The sequence below is a fragment of the Canis aureus genome, chromosome 16 (genome assembly GCF_053574225.1).
Source record: "Canis aureus isolate CA01 chromosome 16, VMU_Caureus_v.1.0, whole genome shotgun sequence".
Lineage (NCBI taxonomy): Eukaryota > Metazoa > Chordata > Mammalia > Carnivora > Canidae > Canis > Canis aureus.
In genome coordinates, this window is record NC_135626.1 from 7,078,055 (window position 1) to 7,098,066 (window position 20,012).

At 50.0% G+C, this 20,012-nt stretch overlaps 3 protein-coding genes across 5 annotated transcripts in view; 1 reads left to right on the forward strand and 2 right to left on the reverse strand.

Annotated features, from left to right (window-relative positions):
• Window positions 1-464: 464 nt before the first annotated feature.
• TOR1A (torsin family 1 member A) lies at window positions 465-7,873 on the reverse strand. The gene is made up of 5 exons (XM_077851055.1): window positions 7,639-7,873; window positions 6,926-7,191; window positions 5,440-5,615; window positions 5,215-5,342; window positions 465-1,084 (listed from the first exon to the last, which is right to left on the reverse strand). Exons 1-5 carry the CDS (start codon window positions 7,814-7,816, stop codon window positions 834-836), a joined length of 999 nt encoding a protein of 332 aa, XP_077707181.1. The 5' UTR covers window positions 7,817-7,873; the 3' UTR covers window positions 465-833.
• Window positions 7,874-9,088: 1,215 nt separating this feature from the next.
• Window positions 9,089-16,002, reverse strand: C16H9orf78 (chromosome 16 C9orf78 homolog). The gene is made up of 9 exons (XM_077851056.1): window positions 15,836-16,002; window positions 15,438-15,497; window positions 14,435-14,486; window positions 14,233-14,303; window positions 13,397-13,474; window positions 12,456-12,653; window positions 11,459-11,595; window positions 11,267-11,365; window positions 9,089-9,742 (listed from the first exon to the last, which is right to left on the reverse strand). The coding sequence occupies exons 1-9, from the start codon at window positions 15,916-15,918 to the stop codon at window positions 9,651-9,653; spliced, it is 870 nt and encodes a 289-aa protein (XP_077707182.1). The 5' UTR covers window positions 15,919-16,002; the 3' UTR covers window positions 9,089-9,650.
• An 85-nt stretch (window positions 16,003-16,087) lies between these two features.
• USP20 (ubiquitin specific peptidase 20) overlaps window positions 16,088-20,012 on the forward strand; it is a 43,702-nt gene continuing 39,777 nt past the window's right edge. For 2 of the 3 annotated variants that reach the window (XM_077851019.1, XM_077851025.1), the window contains exon 1: window positions 16,088-16,228. The gene's annotated coding sequence lies outside the window, so the exon portion shown is untranslated. The remainder of the gene's footprint in view (window positions 16,229-20,012) is intronic. The other variant, XM_077851021.1, reaches the window with a different exon arrangement.

Here is a 20,012-nt window from a genome sequence, read left to right on the forward strand (position 1 = left end):
AGAAGCAGGCTCCATGCAGGGAGCCTGATGTGGGACTCGATCATGGGTCTCCAGGATCAGGCCCTGGGCTGAAGGTGGCGCTAAACCACTGAGCCACCAGGACTGCCCAGAAAGACTTTTCTTTCAAGGAAACTGTTTCTAACAAATGTTCACAATGTTGCTAAGATCATTCCCATAGTTCACAATGTTACTGAGATTGGAAGTTGGAAAGGGGATTTAAGGCTTATCTGTGACTTGCCTGAGTGTTCTCTTATACACTTGTCCTTTTATTTAAACACTTCCTTGCCCCTTGCTCGCGATGGTCATCCCGTGACAGGTCTGACCACTGCTCCAGCCTTCGTCCCCGGGTATGCCATCTTAGGGACTACATGCCAAGGACCCAGGCTTGTGCTTTTTTGCAGTAAAGACAAAACATTAGATGATATGGTGACAGGAACTTAAAAAAACACACAAAGCCAGCAATGTAGAGCCTGAAAAGTTTCTCATAATGTTAAAAACCATTTTAAATAAAGTTACCACATTTTCAATAAAACTTAGACGTCCTTCCTTGAAACAGAAACACTTAAGATTAAAACATGATTTTTAAAAAATCATGAGCCCTGGGCCGAGTGGATTGGGAGCTGCTTCCTCCTCTGAACGCTCTGGGGGCTCTTTCGAAGTCCACGATCTGTAGGGTAGGACACTGGCAAGGCTCTCTGGATGAACACTGCCTGGGGCAATGCCTGTCCTGTCCCACAGGAAGCATTCACTTTAGTCCTCTTCCAGTGTATGGAGCTGGGGGAGATATGGGAAAAGAGCAGAGTGTTCCAACTTGAAGCAACTCCAGTGCCGTGTCAGTCATCGTAGTAGTAATCTAACTTGGTGAACACGGTTTTGCAGCCTTTGTCAGAGAAAACTCTCTCTTCTTTGGGGAAAAATGTCATCTCGTCGGCCACTTTGGTGACAATGTCCTCATCAATATCAAAGCCTCGGGACTGCATTTCAACTCTGATGCACATTTTTAGGTGTTTATATTCCAGGGGGAGGAAGGGAACAAAATAATCAATGAGATTTCGGTCAATTAGGCTGCTATGCCAGAAGCCACCTGGGAAAAAGAAAAAGGGGCTGTTCATCCATTGTCCACCTGCCCACCCATCCATCCCTCACACATCCACTAGGCGCCAGACACGGAGGTGGGGCCCACGATCCAATGAGGCAGAAGTAACCTGGGACCTGTCCATGGGCACAATCAAGCTGTGATGCCTTCATGAGAGTAAAGCACAGGTGACGTGGCACCTTCCTTATGCCTCGGGCTCAGGGGAGGTTTCTTGGATGGACCTACAGATCTGAAGCGGGAGAGAGACAAACGAACCCAGGCTGCTGGGAACAAGCAGAGGCGGAGGGCAGTACGGAGGGGACCAGGTCTCCAGGCTGGCAGGGTTTCAGAGAAAGCTCAAGGAGAAGGGAGTCCCCAGGGAGGGACTAGCCACTCCTTTACTTGGGGGAACCCAGACTCACTGGACTTTTGGCAGCTGGATCAGCAACAGGGCAGAAACCGGCACCGCTGCCCGCACGTGCAAACACACAGCACATCCAAACCACATGGGGCATTGAGAGACCGAGAACTAGAACCCTCAGCACCATACTGTGTGAACACAGCACTCTGGTGCGGCCACAGGGTACAGATTTTGCTGCGTGTTTTCACCAAGGATGAGTGCTGGCTCTATGTGCACCCACCCACTGACCCAGTCACATCCCCTCCTGGATTCCCGGGGGGACCCAGCACACGCTCCCTCCTGACAATAGCTCACCTGCTGCTGGATCACACCCAGCACTTCCACACTTGGAACAGTTTCTGTTCCGCTTTGCTGCTTAACTCTGGTGCCTTAATTCTGGTCTCACTCTGACACCAATTCTGACATGTGGAGGGTTTTTTTTTTTTTTTTTTCCACACCTTTAAGCAATTCTCCAATACTAGCTGGGTGTGCTACAATTCAGTTCAGTAAAAGCCTATCACCCAGATGGAAGAGACGCAGAGGGCAGGGAATGCAGAAAGGATGTGAGGCTTCTATGCCCCCTCCCAGGGGACCACTCTCCCCCCACCCTCCATGCGTTCAATCTGGAAGCTCTCTGAACCTCCATTCTTTTGTATATTTATGGAAGCTTCGTTACATAGGCATGTCTGATCAAATCCCTGATTGCCACTGGTGACTGATTCCACCTCCAGCCCCTGGCCTCTCCCCAGGGGTCACGGAATGGCGCTGAAAGTTCCAACCCTCCAGGTACAATGCTTGGTTCCCCTGGAAACCGGAGCATGCCCCTTAGATGCTTCCCCAAAGTCCTCTTATTTACACAAACTCAGGTTTGGTTAACAAGTTTGTTATAAATATCAAGACATCTTTATGGCTCTTGTTACTTAGGAAATTCTGAGTGTTTTAGGAGAATTGTACCAGAAATGGTGACAAAGAGCTAATACATATTTCTTCTTATAAATCACAAAAAACATACTCTTTCCTTTCTTAGCAGTGCTTTGCATGGAACTGGTGCTCAATAACGATCTCACTGCCTGGATGGGGTGGAGTATGGCCATGGGAAAGAACGCTAGTGGCTAACAAGTGGGACAGCTCATTTCCTGAAGGCCTGCTGTGTCAGGCAAGGCAAGCCCTACACCCTGGGGAGAGAGCATGGAGCCAGGCAGACATGGATGCTGCCCTCAGGGATTCACACCCTGATAAGCCGGTTCACAATTTCAGATAGTGACCGGGGCTGTGAGCACTGAAATGGGGCGAGTGGGCAAGGAGGACAGGCTACTTGGCCAGGGTGGGCAGCCAAGGCCCAGCTGAGAAGGTGACCTCCGCGCAGAGCCCACACGGCCAGAACAGCACCACGGGAAGTGCTCTGGCAGGACAAGGATCTCAGTCTCTTGAGAAATCACCTATAGACGACCACTCCCCAATCTGTACCCTTAGCTGAGCACCCCTGGGGAACCCCACTGAACAGCCAAACATCTACCCTGATCTCTACAGGGGTGCCTCGCTCACCGTCCACAACTGTCTCCATCTCCCATCTGGCCCCACAAACTTGCAATTCCATAGTCTGTCCCCTGAAATGGCAGTGCCACCCTTTCCACTGAGCAAGCCGGATCCCTGATTCGGTGCTCTCTCATTACCACACCGATCCTTCAGGAAATGTGACTGCACCTTCTAAATGTTTCTCCTTTCAAAATGCATCCTCATCACACCATGTCGCCCGATCCCACTGCTGGCACAAGGACACTGTCTACACCGTCGGACAGCTCCTGCCTGTGTCCCTGCCTCTGCTGCCTTCAGTCTGTTCACTTAAAACCAAGCCTGGTCATGTCACTGTTTGCTCAAAACACTCTAGGGGCTCCCTCCTCCATTAGGAGTCAAACCCAAAGCCTCTCAATGGCTCTCTGGGCCTTCCATGACCAGTACTGCCAGTGCAAGTCTCACCTCTTATCTGACCCCCTCTTCTCCTTTGTTCCTCCTGGACCCCCACAGGAATCCTGGGCATACCCCCACCTCAGGGCCCTGCATGTGCTGTTCCCTCTGATGGAATGCTGTTCCCTGTGGTATCCACATGGCTCACACCCTCATCCTTGGAACAGCTCAAATGTCACCCTCACAGTGAGCCATTCCTGACCACTCTATTTAAAACTGTAGCCCATCCTTAGTCCAGTACCCTCAAGCCCTCTTTATTAACTTACTTTTTACCTATTGGGGGTGGAGAGGAAAACATATCTCTATCTCTACATAGATACACATATCCCATCATCCGACCCACTTCCTTCCTTATTTATTACCATTAGGATATAAACTCCTTGAGGATAAGGATTTGCTTTTGTTCACTGCGATGTCCCCAGCTAGACTAGTGCCTGTTACCTAGTAGGTGCTCAATAAACATCTGTGGAATGAATGAATGAATGAGTTCAGCCATCTGCCTGAGGCCACAATCAGAAATGGCCAGGTCGGTCAATTCTGAAGCTTATTCTCTGGAACCCTTTGTAACCTCCCAGCACATGGGTTCTAGGCAACTGGCCTCATCTTGCTGCAGCATTTAGGCTAAGGCTTCTAGTGCATGTGTTCATACTGCTTGCATGCCAGGAAACCATCCGACAGGTTACAAAATATCCTGGCTTTCAGAGTAAATACTCCAGCTACACAAACAGATACAAAACACTCCATACTGGGCAGCCTGGGTGGCTCAGCGGTTTAGCGCTGTCTTCGGCCCAGGGCCTGATCCTGGGGACCTGGGATCCAGTCCCACATCGGGCTCCCTACATGGAGCCTGCTTCTCCCTCTGCCTGTGTCTCTGCCATTTTCTCTCTCTGTGTCTCTCATGAATAAATAATAATAATAATAAAAAAGCAAAAACACCCCATACTGTTCACATATTTCTGCAATACCACAAATTCCTTATTTCAAAGGAGAATTTTTGTTTTCTAAGCTCATGAAGGAAACTGAACAAAGCAGACTTTAATGGTAACAGCCCGCATGGCTCCCAGGTAACCTGGTGAATCATTCTGCATTGTGGGGTCTTCCTCCCTCTAAGGGTTCAAGGTCAAAGGTGTGTGAGTACACTGGGAAAACCAGGAGTTTGGCAGTGAAAGGCTCAGGCTCTGGGATCAAAGACACCAAACAGGCTGGGCGGCCTAGGGCAAGTGGCTCCCTCTGGGCCTCAGTTTCCTTGGGGACAGTGACAGTTTCTACCCCACAAAGTTATTGTGGAGATCAGAGGATATCTGCAGGTAGAACGTTCTACATGGTGTCCAGTGCAGAACAAGGGCCCACCCACTGCTCGGCTGTTATTCTTGTGCACAGAACCTCAGTTCCTGGGCAACACAGAAAAGAAAGGGACCTGAGAGGTCCTCTCTTTTGGAGGCACAACTACAGCAGCCCTTCTTTGCTCAGCTGCCTGCTTTTCTTCCACAAAGAAATAGGATATAGCTAAAGAAAACAAGGAACTAGTTTTTAAGACCTTGGTAATCAAGAACGTCCCTCTTTCTTTAGAACAGCACTTTCCAAACTTTAGGGTATATAAAAGCCACTTGGAGCTTAACACAAATTCTTCCAAGAAATTCTGCCTCAGTAGGTCTGAAGAAGGGACTGAGAAGTGGCATTTCTAGCCAGCTCCCGGGCCATGGTGATGCCAATGATCTACAGCTTAGTGACAGAGAGTCATGAATGAGAGAGGTTAGTAAAAGCGGGCACTTACTGTTCTTGTTATTGAAGGCCGACACAGACAAGGCCGGCTCCATGTCTTTGAGCCGGATCTCTTCCCTCTGCTTTCCACTCCTCCAGAAGTCCAAAGCCACGTCTGTGATCCTTTCTGCTCCAGCATTGCTGCAACAGAATGCCGGTGAGTGAGGACTGGGCTTTGTTCCGAAGCCCACGGACTTGGGCTCAGGGTTCTTCAATCATGTCCTGGCCTGGACCTTACCTGAGAAATATGAAGATGGCTTTCTGGTAGGAAACCCCATCCACATGATCATAATAGTCTAGGAAAGGTTTGATGGCATCTATGAGGCCGGCATGCATCTTGTCCATCTCATCGAATATGAAGATGGATCTGGCACAGGCGCTCACGTTGCTACGTATCCACAATTGTAACTGGTCCTTGAGTGACAAAGGGGAAAAGCCAACACAAAGTTCTCAGCAAGTACAATGGAAAACAACTGGCATAAGCGTCAACGCTACAACTGTTTCCACAATGGCCGTGTTTACGGAAGGCTCACTGCGTGCTCGGCACTGTACTAAGAACTTTACACACAAGCTCCTTGGTTCCTCACAACTCCATGCAGCGCATGTTATCATACCCATTTTATAGATAAGGAGACTGAGGTACAGAGCTTCATCATCTTGCCCAAGATTACAAAATTAGTACGTGGTAGAGCTGGGATCTGAACCCTGCCCTGCCTGACTCCAAAGCCCCACGTTGATTATAATTCCTGTGCTGTGCGGATATCATAGTGATGCTGTGTCACTGAATTACTGGTCCTTCTCATTAAAATGGCGATGTTAATACGTATCCTGTGTGCACACCAGGCTTCTTCAGTCCCAAGATGACACAGCTGGCAGGTGGGAGAGTTAGGACTCACAACCTGGTGTGTCTGCCGCCAAAGTCCAGGTTATTAATCAGTGAGTTAAACCGTAAAAGCAGTTTGTAACACTTCAACTAAACAGCCTTAGGCCTTTCTAGAAATGTGTCCTCTTTTACACACTGAGTGAAATGTGATGCTCCTTAGGTTGGACGTAATGACATTCACCTCTAACCCCACTTACTGGACTGAGAATCATACCGGGCCGTTTTCAGCAACCACCGCAGAGCCTGGATGGTATAACCGCCCCATACATGTCAAACCCTCCTAACTTCCACACCTTTCAAAGGGGGAACCCACACGTGTAGACGTCTTCAGGGCTCACTCATTCTTTTTTTATTTTTTTTTTTTAAAGATTTATTTAGGGATCCCTGGGTGGCGCAGCGGTTTGGCGCCTGCCTTTGGCCAAGGGCGCGATCCTGGAGACCCGGGATCGAATCCCACATTGGGCTCCCGGTGCATGGAGCCTGCTTCTCCCTCTGCCTGTGTCTCTGCCTCTCTCTCGCTCTCTCTGAATAAATAAATAAATCTTTTTTTTTTTAATTTTTTTTTTTAATTTTTATTTATTTATGATAGTTACAGAGAGAGAGAGGCAGAGACACAGGCAGAGGGAGAAGCAGGCTCCATGCAGGAAGCCCAACGTGGGACTCGATCCTGGGTCTCCAGGCCTGGGACCGCCGGGCTGCAGGCAGGCGGCGCTAAACCACTGTGCCACCGGGGCTGCCCAGGGCTCACTCATTCTAACTCACAATCCCCAAATCCTACCCCACAACAAAGAAACCCCCAACCCTGCATCATCCAGGAAGGATTCCAAAATTCTGCTCTTGCCTTATACAGGGTGATGTTGGAGGCATGTGGAAAGTGCAGCGTGGCCACAAACAGGTGGACATAGTCACTGTTCAGACCTCCCTCGTAAATATTCTCCGCGATGATCTTGCTGACAAAATTTTTGCCCGTGCCCGTCCACCCGTGCAGAGAAAGGGTGAGAGGTTTCTTCGGCTTCGGGTTGCTTATGAAGCCAGACACAGCATTTAAGATGACTTTCTTTGCGAGATGCTGTCCAAAGAGCTTGCTGTCCAGATCCTTCTGCAGCGCTGGGAAAAACAAAGCTAGTCAGCGAGGGGGTGTCTGTGTCTGGCGCGAGCTGGCCGAGGCGCGTACGGGCGCGTGGGGCCGCGGGCGAGGCCGGAGAAGCTGCTGGAGCACCCGGCGAGCCGCGGGGGGCGGGGGGCTGGGGGCTGGAGGCTGGAGGCTGGAGGCTGGAGGCTGGAGGCCGCGCCCCGCCCCGCCCCGCCCCGCCCCGCCCCGCCCCGCCCCGCCGCGCAGGAGGGGGCCGCCCGGACACTTCCCACCACCCCTCCCGCCCCAGCTGGGAAGAAGCGAAACTCTCGGCGGAGGAGGCGGCCCGGCCCGCAGCCCGCCTGCTCGGGTCTGCGACCAACGCTGGCCCGTCCCCAGTCGTGGCCGGGAGCCGCTCCGGCTGCGGCCCCCGATCCCCCGGCCCGGCCCGGCCCCGCCCCGCGGCCGCCCGCGCGCCCTACCCTCCCGGCTGAGGCTCCGCTTCTGGCCGCAGCACTCCGTGAAGAGGCAGTAGAGGCGCGGGTAGATGTAGCCGGTGAGGACGCCGGCCAGGGCCAGTCCCAGGCTGATGGGCTCCACCGCCCGCACCGCCAACGGCGCCAGCAGCAGCAGGCCCAGCACGGCCCGGCCCAGCTTCATGCCCGGACCCGCGCCGCCCCGCGCGTTCTGGCGCTGCCGCGGACCGGCGCTACGGCCAGACCGCGCTTCCGGTTCCTCCCCGACGCGGCCGCCATCTTTGTGCGGGGCGGGCCTCCTCGCGTCGCCATCTTTGTGCGGGGTGGGGCGGAACCTTCTCCCGCTTCCGGGAGGCGAGCACCTGAGCGCCGGAGGCCGCGGGGGTGGGGGCGGCACTATTTTAAAAGTAAGCCTATTTTCTGGGAACAATTTTAGCTATATGGAAAAGTTGAGTAAGTACAGCGAGGTATGCCTTCCCACGTAATTTCTCTTATTAACATACTAGTATGTTATATTCATTTAAAATAATGAACCTATATTGATACAACTAAAATTTGTTCAGTTTTCCTTAAGTTTTTACCTGACGTCCTGTATCTGAGCTAGGATCCCATCCACGATACATTATATTTCGTTCTCATGTCTCCTTAGTCTCCTCCTTGGCTGAGACTTTCTCAAGCTCTCCTTGGTTTTGATGACCTTGGCAGTTTTGGGGGAGTGTTGGTCAAATTTTTTGTAGGATACCCCGCTGTTGGGATGGGATGTTTTTCTCATTATTAGACTGGGGACAACAGCGTTGGGGAGGAACATTCTAGATGTGGGTACGGTGCTATTTTCATGACATGATATGAATGATACAGCAACATGATTTATGACTATTATTGACCTTCACCACCTCGATGAGGTCGTGTTCCTCAGATTTCTCCAGAAAAATTACTTACACTCATTCACTCAGGGTTTTGAGGATTCCCCATGTGTCGGGTTATGGACTAGACTTTGGGGATTTAAGAAAATGAGGTAGATGTGATTCCTGCCTTCACTGACCATGCATTTTAATGGAGGAAAAAATACAAAAATAAAACACTGTCTCCATTTTACAGATGAGAAAACAAGCTCAGAGGGAAAGAGATCTGTCCAAGGGCAAAATAGGCTGTGAACAGGGCTCAGCTCAGACTCCAAGCCAAAGTCTCTAACCACAACATCCACTCTAAAAATCAGCCCAAAGGTCAACCAAACTGGCTCTTTTCTCATCTCAACTTGTATAAGTGCTCAGGTAAATGAAAGCACAGGGGGCACTGCCCCCAACAGCCAGCTGATTGGAGCCTGCCGAAGTCTTTTAAACTCGAAGAGAAAATCTCTCAGTAAACAAATTTTGCTTTTGAGCTACCAACCCCCACCTCCAGGCTCACAACACATTACCTAGTGTTAGTATAAGGAGACACAATACAAACAAGAAGGTTGGATTCATTTCATATTTAATACTTAAGTCCTAAAAATGATAGAAACTGTTTCTCTTTCTTAGTGAAAACAGGTGACTGTAAAAGTCAAAAAATATCAGTGTCCCTTTGATCCCATCCTAGATTTTCCTGCTGTCAGGTGGATCCATCATAAACAGTGAAGGATGTATCTCTGAACTCCAGGTATTTGAAAGTAGAAGACACGATTGCATATACAATAATTAGCAGCACAACCTAAAGAGTTTATCTCACTCTGAACAGCTGTTTCCTCCAGACTCAGGGCCAATATTAAGAGAAAGTCAACATATTTACAAACAAGATTTAATAACGCTCACAAGAATAGAATTTGTCCCCAAATAGGGAAACTACACATTGTTTCAGAAGGTTATAAATGCAGTGCCTGAAAAATCCAGCAGGTAAGCAGCAGGACTGTCTGTTTTTGGAATGGTCTGCTAGCAAATAGAACAGAAGCAAACTTCTGTTCAAGAAGCATTTCGTCAAGGGAGTATGGGAGGGACAACACTATTTACATCCCAGTCTGCAACTTCTCCCTTCTCCCACCCTTAGTACCGTCTGTTCATCTTCTTGAACTTCTCATAGTGATAGTCGTCAGTGGCCTTCTCATTAGCAGGACGCTTGCGGTTAGGAGGGGACCCTGCAAAGGAAGAGGAAAAGCTGTTTGCCGTGTTGGAAGCCACTGATGGGTTTCAGCTCTGCTTAGGCTAGGACCAAGCCCGTCTCATTCCCCACAGGAGCCCCAGTGCCTACCTTGGTAAATAGGAACCTGGTAGGGCCTCAGTAAATACTTGTTATTGAGTGAATGAAAATTAACATAGGGTGGAGTCAAGTGATAGTATGGTGGTATATGCAGATGTCAGCAGCAGACTAGGTGGCCAGACAGTCGGTGTTTCACTGCAGTGAGAATCTGGCTATGTACAAGGCCTGGTGCTTAACACTTTCAGATATGACTTCTTTTAACCTTCACAGCAATTCGAACAGGGGCATGTTGCCATCACTGTCCAGAGTGACTTCCTCAGGGTCGCTCAGAAAGCAAAAGTAGGTTGAGAGTTGAACCCAAGTCTGGTGACACCAAAGTCCTTGCTTACTATGTGTGAATAACACAAAACTCTGGCAATCAAAGACTATGCAACCAAGATGGTACAGAAAATAATTTCCCAAGTAGGAGGGAAAGGAAAACAATAGCCTGCTCAGCTTTTCCTTAGGATCATCCCCCCTCCTCCCACTGGTGCTGGTTAGCAAGAGGGAAAGGGACACAGCTGGATGTTGCTAGTGGGGGAACAAATCACCCCACTTTTAGAGGAGCATTTGGTGACTTCTTGGCCTGGAGCCTAAGGACATGATATAGGCAAAAACAGTGTTTAAAAGGGAAAGATGAGGGGATCCCTGGGTGGCGCAGCGGTTTGGCGCCTGCCTTTGGTCCAGGGCGCGATCCTGGAGACCCAGGATCGAATCCCACATCAGGCTCCCGGTGCATGGAGCCTGCTTCTCCCTCTGCCTATGTCTCTGCCTCTCTCTCTCTCTCTGTGACTATCATAAATAAATAAAAAAATTAAAAAAAAAAAAAAAAAAAGAAAAGGGAAAGATGAAAAAAAAAATAAATAAAAGGGAAAGATGAGAAACAACCTAAGTGTCCAGCCAGAGGGAACTACAGTATATCCCTACAGTAGAACATGAGATGGCCACTCAACAGTAAAATATCTATCTACTGTCATAGAGAGACATGGAGGGCACACTACTGAGTAAAAATCTATGAGATCCTATTGTATGTATACAGTATATGTTTCTATACACGTTTTTTTAAAGTCTGGAAGGTTATACATAAAAATGTTAGCAGCGCATATCTTTGGGTGAAACTGTGAGTAACTTTTAATTTATTTTTGCTCATTGAAATGTCCTAGTTTTTTAATTCTCTATTGTATTTGATAGCCCAGTGAATCCTTGGAGCAACCCCAAATGTGTGGTTTTATTACTATCCCCATTTACAGATGAGTAAACCGAGGCCTGGAAAGGGGAAGGCACATGGCCATGGTCCAGAGCACAGAGTGGAACCCAGGTGCCCTGGCCCCACAGCCCAGGCTCTACCCCAGCCAAAGTCCACCCTGCCTCCACGGGCCCCAATGACTGCTCCAGGCAGCTCTTAGGCCTCTGATACACTCACGCTCAGGCTCTGGCTTCTCGGTGTCACCCACTCTCAAGGGTCGGGCTTTGGGCTCATCTTTGTTTCTCCGTACGGGGGCATTGAGCTCCTCATGATAAACTGGATCAAAAGAGACCAGGGAATGTGTCAGACAAAGTATGGGAACGAGGGGACCTCACACCAATGTGGCAGGGCTACTTCCCCAGAGCTTACATCGGTTGTGCTGCACATAATTCACGGCCATGTTGGTGGGCACGAAAGATGTCTCACTGTCTTTCTTCTTGTTCTGCTGCTCTGCCAGCAGACGGGCCTTGGCATCCTCCGTGGAAATGATATTTTTTATTTTAGCACTGTGGGGAAAAAGGAGCCACATGTGTTAGATTGCCTTACCTTTGGTCCTCAGACAGAATTAATGGTCAGGCTAGAAGCCCACCAGTGCATAAGGAGATCCACTTTCTTGGAGCACAGTGCTCTACAGTTTACCAAAGCTAGAAGTCCAGAAAAGAGGAGGGAATCTAGATGTCTTCCAACTTCCTACAGCACCCAAAGAGGATTCTGACCATCGTATTTCTTCCATAACAATCCTGTGTTAGAGCAGAGGTTTTGCAAAAAATAAAAAGGAGGATCATGGGGTAGGTAAGCCTTCAACATTGCTCCTGCTAGAATAAAAGAGAGGAATACAAGGGTCTGAATAGAACTGAAGAGCTGTGAACAAAGAATAAAAGCAAACACTTGTATACAAATATCGAATCAGGGATCCCTGGGTGGCGCAGCGGTTTGGCGCCTGCCTTTGGCCCAGGGCGCGATCCTGGAGACCCGGGATCGAATCCCACGTCGGGCTCCCGGTGCATGGAGCCTGCTTCTCTCTCTGCCTCTCTCTCTCTCTGTGAGACTATCATAAATAAAAACAACAACAACAACAAAAAACCCAAATATCGAATCATTATGTTGTATACCTGAAACCAATATAATGCTACTGTATCTCAAGAAACAAAACAGCACACTTTTGCTTTCAGGAGACTGTCCCTTAAGTCTCATAACACCAACTAATCCTCCAGAGACACTGTGGGCACAAACATCTCAACCTGCCAGAGAAAATATAGTTGTTATTTGTGAGTTTCCAAGGAGACAGTCCCCGTAACTGGAAAGCAGAGCGCTCTTCAGTGGGCTAGGGGCAGGAGAGAGGCCAGACCAGGAGTCTGAAACGTACTCGATGCCCAGGTCCACCTCGGGGATGCCGCTCAGCATCTGGTTGGAAAGCATCTCTTCGGTCTTCTTTGCTGAGGAAACACGGATGTTTTCTGGAAGTTCGTAGAGACAGTCCTCTGCATTCTTTGGCTTGACTTTCTGTTCTTCATGTTCCACAATCCCTTTCCTCTTTTTCAGCTCTGTCTCAATGTACTTCATCCTGAAATGAGAAAGCCACAGGCCTCAGGGAGAGGCAGGAAGTTCACAAAACATGTCTTTGAAATTAGTGATCCCCAACACTGGCCCACAGGGCAGTGATGGTCCATGAAGTTTTCATCAGTTCATGGAAAAATGAGATACAGAAAAATAACTTGAATTTTTTCATCAAGCAAACTTTTTTCAACTTAAAGCAGTAACCTCTATTATGACATTATGCCCTCCCAATCTATTGATGTTAATAGATGTAAGGCTCATTGAAGACAGAATGATAATGGTAGATGTAGTCATTTGTTTAAGTCTTGTTAACAAAAAAGTGGGCAAGTCCGATGTTTCTTCCTACAATGTTCAGGAAAATATTACTAGTCAAGGAATCTAAAATCCCAAGAACCACCCTTTTAAAGAATTTTTAGGGGGATGCCTGGGTGGCTCAGCGGTTAAGCATCTGCCTTCGGCTCAGGTCGTGATCCTAGAGTCCTGGGATCGAGTCCCACATCGGGCTCCCTGCATGGAGCCTGCTTCTCCCTCTGCCTGTGTCTCTCTGCCTCTCTCTCTCTTTCTGTCTCTCATGAAGAAATAAATTAAAAATCTTAAAAAAAAAATGAATTTTTAGGAAAGCCTAGGTGGGGTGACAGGCCAACTTTGCTGCCTTTGGGTAATTCTGGATAATGTCATCTGTGACTAAATATTTTGGATTCTATCTGGCTGGAGTCAACCCCTAATCACTCACAGCAAACTGATACCCACATGTCGGCATCCTCATCCCTTCTGTTGGTTTCTGCGGAAAATGACGTCCCCAGGTGGAGGTCTTCCTCTTCACTGATCCTGAAAGGAGAAGCAATGAAGCAGTCTTAAAGTCACAACTCAGTGAGGCCAAATTTGATATTATACAAGCAAAACGTGCTCAAAAAAGTACTTATGGTTGGGGAAAAAAGTGCTTATGGTTGGGAAAAAATATATATATGATACATAAGTAGAAGAAACAGAAGAAAGCAAAACTGTTGGCCTCTGGAGATTTCTCTGGGGAATGAGTAGATACTTTTATTTCTTACTTTTCTACTATTTTTATAATTGTGTTTTTATGTTCTTTTTAGGACATAAAAAAAAAAACTTCTACATGGATTTGAAACACACTAAACAATGCACCTTTATGAAAGGAGAGTATCTGTAGCACACTAAGCTAACTTTTCAAGAGTTTTTGCTTTTGGGGTGCCAGCAGGGCTCAGTTGGTTGAACATCGAACTCTTGATTTCGGCTCAGGTCCAGATCTCAGGGTTGTGGGATCAAGTCCCCCGCTGGGCTGCATGCTCAGCAGAATCTTCTGGAGATTCTCTCCCTCCCTCTCCCTCTGCCCCTCCGCCAGCGCATGTGTGTGCACACACACACTCTCTAAAATAAATAAAATCTTAAAAAAAAAAGTTTCTGCTTTCATTTGTTTTTAAGCTACATACCCTTTACAAAGCACAAAGGAAACTTCAGGATGTCTCACTAAAGCTGCTGCTGCAGGCCCCAGCTCTCTGGGGTCACACAGACCCAGGCAGGGCCTATAGGTTAATGTGTATCTCAGTGATGCCTGCACTTACTTATCTTTGCCTCTTTCCTTCAGTTTCTTCATGTCCACCATACCACCTGTCTTCATCTGAAAGGGATCATCCTGCAGAAAGCAAACACAATTAAAAGGAAGCATCTATATAATTGGCAGTAGCCTTCTTTTTTAAAAAACACAACCACCCACTGGAGAGCAGCCACAGCTTCCCATTACCCAAGGAGGACCCCACAACTTACCACTAGGGTAGTCTCTTCTTGTACCTTCTCTCCTACCAGCAGGGCCACAGCACTGAGCAAAAACAAAAAAGGAAAAGTGAGAGAGTGAGAGTGAGAGAGAAATGGCACAACCGAGATATGAGAAAAAACACTTAGGAAGTTTGTACGTTTGCAACATTAGAGCAAAGGCAAGGTCTGAGGAGTGGGCCTCAAAGCCAGATGGGAAAGCCTACAAGCATGAAACGGAGTTCCGTGAGCACTGGGTTGGGGGCGGGGAGGGTGAAGTGGTACACTCTCTTACAAGGCCATTTGACATTATCTTGGCATGGAAACCTCATTACTAAGATTAGCCTTTGGGCAAAATGAAGCTGAAGGCAGATGTAGAAAAATACCTATTGCACCCTTATTTGGTGATCATTTACGTTTTGGCCCCTACTAAGTAGGGGATTAACTGACAAATTATGGCACATGCACGTGGCAGAATACTATGCTGCCCCTAAAAAGTTTTTTTGGAAAAATAACCCACAATGTTAATGCCCGAAATGTGAAAATGAGTTGCAAACAGCATAGAAGGAAAGCACTCACAATCTCTACAAAAGAGACAAAACAGATTGGCCAGAACATTGAATGCTAACACTGGTTACCTGTGGATGGGAGAAGTATGGGCGCCGATTATTTTTCTGATTACACTTTTCTAAATTTTCCACACTTTTAACAGTAAATGTGCATTTCACAATCGGGTCCAAGAAAAACATGAGTTAATATATCGGGTGCAATAAAACCACGAGTTAATAACCCGTTCTGCAGCTCTGGGGCAAACCTCAAGACCACACAGCTGAGACCATCTCCTGATTAAACATCTTTAAACAACGCTGCACTCCTTTCAGGGCAGTGGACGCCCTACAGTGTGTCAAGAGAAGGAGCTCTGAGGTCATCGCGACGGCGACCCAGGCGGGGGCGTATCCCTGCCACCACCGCCTCCTCCTCCTCCTCCTCCTCCTCCGGGTTCCCCGGTGGTACCCACCTCACCCCGTTGGGCCTCTTCCTCAAGTTTTGCACCTCGCGAGTCTCTTCCAGTTTTAATCTGAAAAAAGGCAACGCACAGACTTAGAGACCCTCGGCGGAACCCAGCCTTAAAAGGCGGCTTCGACGGGTGCCCGGCCCAGATGCCGAACGGCCGGCACAATGGTCCAGGAGACGACCCCGCGCTTAGAACCACTGGGTGTCAGATCCACTGTGCATCCTGGGGTCACCTCTCCCAACCGTGCGGCCTTGCGGCGGGGGCCTCAACCCTAGGAGCCTCAGTTTTTTTGTCTGCAGAAAGGGACAACAATCTCGGCTCACAAAGAGGCGCCTCGCGGGGGCGGAGTCCCACGGGCGGCTCTCTCTTCTTGCCCCTTGAAAGCCCCATCCCAAACGCACCGAACCTCCTCTGAGTCCTGCTCATCTTCCTCCGACTCCGAGTCGGCCCGGCGCCGGCGGAAACTCTTGCCGGTGACCGGCATGGTAGCGCCGGCCCCGCGGTCCCGCCGCCGCGCCCCTGTGCCCGGGCCGGGGCTGCTTCCGGCGCGTAGCAGTGCGGTCAGAGCGCAGCGAGCCCAGCGCCGGCCCCGCCCGGCCCCGCCCCACGCTCGTCTGGCCCCGCCCCCGGCCCACACTGCCCGCCGGCCCCGCCCCCAGCCGTGGCGTCCGCCTCTCCGATTGGGCGGCCGAGGGGCAGGAGGCGGGGCGCGGTCCGCGGGTCCCACGGCCCTGCGCCCTGCGGCTGTGGGTGCGCTTAACTGACAGGCGGCGGCGGCGCGGTTGCGACGGCAGGTGAGTTCCGGGCCGCAGCCGGCTGCTTCGGGGGCCGGGCCTCTCCCGGCAGGGGCCCCCCTGGCCTGGCTGCGGGCCGGATGGGGCCTGGCCCTGCCGGGTGCGCAGGACGCCGCTGCCCGGTGAGCGGAGCCCGGGACCCCCGGCCGCTGCCGCCCTCTCCCCTCCTCCGGCGGCGCCGGGGGGTGCCCTCGGGGCCCCGATGCCCCACTTGCAACCCTGGGGGGCTCGTTGCTGCTCCGGAACTGGGGGCCGCCATCTCCTATTTCTGCGGCGCCCGACCCAGCACGAGTTGAAAGCGCGAGTGCGGCGTCTGGGGGCGCTGACTTATTCCCCCAGGGTCTGGGCCTTGACGTGCATTTTTTTTCTTTAGGGATAAAAGATGACCGCCTCTTAGCAATGGTAGATTAAGGTCCTGGCGCCGACTGCCCCGCTAGTGGGGGCCTCCAGCCACTTCATCCCTGCGTCCGAGGTTTCGAACCCACTCCGGGGGGTTTGAGGGCAGAGAGAGGGCCCTTTGTCGTGTGCTTGCCGGCCGCCTCCCCGGACCTGCAGGGGCCTTGTTTTCGTCCTTTGTCACGACGACTGTCGCCCTGCCCTCCGCCTTTCCACCCCGAGGATGCTGTGAGGATTACGTTTATTTGAAAAGAAACAGGCAAACAGGCATCAACGAACCGCTTAGGAGATAACTAAATGTATCGAGGATGGCTTACAGGACTTCTAGAAACCTCTTAAATAGTTTTCCCTTTCTCAGTATAGGCCGGTCCTTTACCCCGAAAGCACTGCCTCTTACTAAGCACTGCTGTGTGGCAGGCACCGGGCTAAGCATCGTCTCTGTGAACTCCCACAATCCTATGAAGTAGATCGAGTTATTTTTCATTTCGCAAGCGAGGAGACTTTGTTTTTTTTTTTTTTTAATTTTTATTTATTTATGATAGTCACAGAGAGAGAAAGAGAGGCAGAGACACAGGCAGAGGGAGAAGCAGGCTCCATGCACCAGGAGCCCGATGTGGGATTCGATCCCAGGTCTCCAGGATCACGCCCTGAACCAAAGGCAGGTGCCGAACCGCTGCGCCACCCAGGGATCCCAGAGACTTTGGCTCAGAAAGGCAATAGGTGCCTAAGGTTACCCAGCGCGAAGGTGGAACAGGGATCAGTGGCAGGCCCACCTCTGCTGCAGGTTATGCACAGTAGAAGCTCAGTAGATGTTTGCGGTAGCTGTTGTGATGGTTGGTTGGGGGGAGGCGCTGATGGAGACTGTTTTGGTTTCCTCTTCTGGAAGACCATTCAGAAGCAGGGCAGCACTTCTGGAATGCCTTCCTTTTCTCTGGAACAGTCTCTCGAGATTGCTGCTCTTTTTCCTTGGACCGAGACAGATGGACTCAGGACTTCTTGGAACAGCTTTTTTACTTTGGTCAAAAGCCATATATTAAAATCTCAAAGTCTTGCCTTCTGCAGTCTGGTTCAGCGAGCCCCAGATGCACCTGGGAATCACTGGACACCCTGTCCCTGCTGGCTGAAGGGGAGGCTCCCTGGGCACTGCTGCGGGAACCCAGGGAGTTCCATGTCTGCAGACGTCACGCTTTTCAGAGGTGGCTCTGATTTTGCCCACCCAGCAACCCTCCTACTAGGAGGTATTGGACAGCACTAAGGAGAGGGCCAGAAGGCCAAGGACATTTCTAGACCCCTCTTCTCTTCTGACATCCCAGGCAGGAGCACCTGGTACCAATGAGCTGTCCCTGCTTGGCAGGGCCAGAGTGCCCCGTGCTACTCCCCTCCTGGGTTGTGGCAGGTCTGAGATCTGTTTAGTAAAAGCAGTGCTTGGAAAGTGGCAGTTGTGAATCTGGCAGTGGGTGGCTGGGCAAAGGGGCTGCAGACTCTTTAAGTGTTGCTGGGCCTTTTTGGGGGGTGAGATGAAAGTGCTTCTCAGAGGGAGCCTCCAGGAAATTTGGGTTCTCTTTAGAGATGTGTCATGTTTTGGTTTTGACAGTGGTGGTTTAAGGAAATGTATGGGTTTGGCTCATTTTGTGTTGGTTTGCTAGCAGCTCCTTTCTGGAGTCAGACTTGTTTCAGGGTTCAGTGAACATTAATGTCTAGGTAGATTTGGGATGAAGCAAAGCCATTGCAGTTCACAGCCTGGCTGCAGTAAGTGTTCAATAAAATTTTGTTGGACTAATTTATTTATTCAGGTATTTCCTGAGCTTTTACTATATGAAGCAGGCACTGTTCTAGGTGCTTGAAGTATGCCAGGGAACAAAAGAGATGAAAGATCCCTGATCTAGTGGACTTTAGGTTGTTGTTGTTGTTGTTGTTGTTGTTTTAAGATTTTATTTATTTGAGAGAGGGAAAATGAGAGCATGAGGAAGGAGGGGATAATGGGGAGGAGTAGAGGAAGAGGGACAAGAGGACTCCACACTGAGGGCGGGGCTCTCTATCCTACGACCCTGAGATCATGACCTGAGCAGAAATCAAGAGTCAGACGCCCAACCAACTGAGCCACCCAGGCACCATGGACGTTAGGTTCTAATAACATAAGTATGTAAAGTATATTAGCGGGTGATGACTGGTATGGAAATAGAGTGAGGTGAGGGAATCACGAATAGGAGGTGGGACCGAATTGCAAATTTAAATTGATATATTCTCATTTGTGGTTAGGTCGGTAACATGATATAACAGTAGAGTGAATTCTAGGTCCTGACTCTCAGTTCAAGCCCCAGCTCTGCCAATTTACCATGTGACTCTGGGCATGACCCTTCCCTTCTCTGAGCCTCTTTCCCCACTGGAGTCCCTGTTCTGCCATTTGCTGTCTATGAGACTTTTGGCATGAACCCCTCTGCGCCTCTCCTGCTTTGCGGTTTCAGGGTTTTTCAGTCTATATTTCTGCTTTTACTTGAGCACTCCAGGGTTTGTGGCTTCTCAGTGGCCGGGACCAGTCACTGCTTCCAGCCTACTAACCCCACAAAACTGCCAGCCTGAGGTGGCCCCAAACCCATGCCCTCTCCAGTGAACTGACTCTTCTTCCAGAGCCTGGAACAAGTTGCAGTGCCAGGCTTCAGAGGTATTCTCCTTGACTTCAGGAGTTTAAGTTGAGAAGAAAAGTGCTTTGTGAATCATGACTCAGAAATGGCTCCTGTGAAGGAGGCCAGAGGAAGCTGCCCTTAGAATGAGGGTTTTGGCTGGGAGGAGGTAAAGATCGTCCCCACTTCAGGCTGGCTGGAGCTGTTTGGGAGAATGTGGAGCTGACAGTTCAGAACACTGACTTCAGGGAGGGCAGTCCTGGGTTCAAAACCTGGATCAGCAGCTCAGTAGCTGTGTGACCTCCAGCCAGTTACTCCACTTCTCTGACCCTCAGCCTCTCCTCCTTTAGTGATGGAGGTGGAGGTGGAGATGGATTGAGCACTCGGTGTTGCCTGCCTTCCAGGACAGCGGTAAGGATTCAGTGAGTGCCGTTAGTATCAGTTTCACTGCATGGGGCCATTCTAGGCAGGGGCGAGGTGAGTAAGGCAAATGAGAACGGAGGTGTGGGGGAAGCAAGACTTGTCAAGGCCACTCCCAAGGCAGTGGGTTCTGCTTGGGTGTCAGGAGGATGTTGAACTCTAGGGAATTAGGACTGGGTTGATGGAAGGGATGTATTTGGGCTTTAGGGGAAATGGAGTTGCTTGGAAATAGGAGAGAGAGAAGAGGGCAGGAGGAAGGAAAAGGGATCATACTCTGAGGGTCTGAGGGGTATGGGCAGGTGTGTGGAGTGTGAGATGGCTGGTATGATAAGGATCAGGGCAGGTAG

What these genes read in the sequence shown, in the direction of transcription:
- TOR1A (XM_077851055.1), bottom strand. Translation starts at nt 7,816, where the DNA reads ATGAAGCTGGGCCGGGCCGTGCTGGGCCTGCTGCTGCTGGCGCCGTTG. An exon ending in GCGGAGCCTCAGCCGGGAGG is followed by an intron (nt 7,192 to 7,638) that starts GTAGGGCGCGCG and finishes TGTTTTTCCCAG; the next exon opens with CGCTGCAGAAGGATCTGGAC. An exon ending in CCAACATCACCCTGTATAAG is followed by an intron (nt 5,616 to 6,925) that starts GCAAGAGCAGAA and finishes TTGTCACTCAAG; the next exon opens with GACCAGTTACAATTGTGGAT.
- C16H9orf78 (XM_077851056.1), bottom strand. Translation starts at nt 15,918, where the DNA reads ATGCCGGTCACCGGCAAGAGTTTCCGCCGGCGCCGGGCCGACTCGGAG. An exon ending in AGGGATGAGGATGCCGACAT is followed by an intron (nt 12,654 to 13,396) that starts GTGGGTATCAGT and finishes TTCTCATTTCAG; the next exon opens with GATGAAGTACATTGAGACAG. An exon ending in TTATGTGCAGCACAACCGAT is followed by an intron (nt 11,366 to 11,458) that starts GTAAGCTCTGGG and finishes CTTTTGATCCAG; the next exon opens with TTTATCATGAGGAGCTCAAT.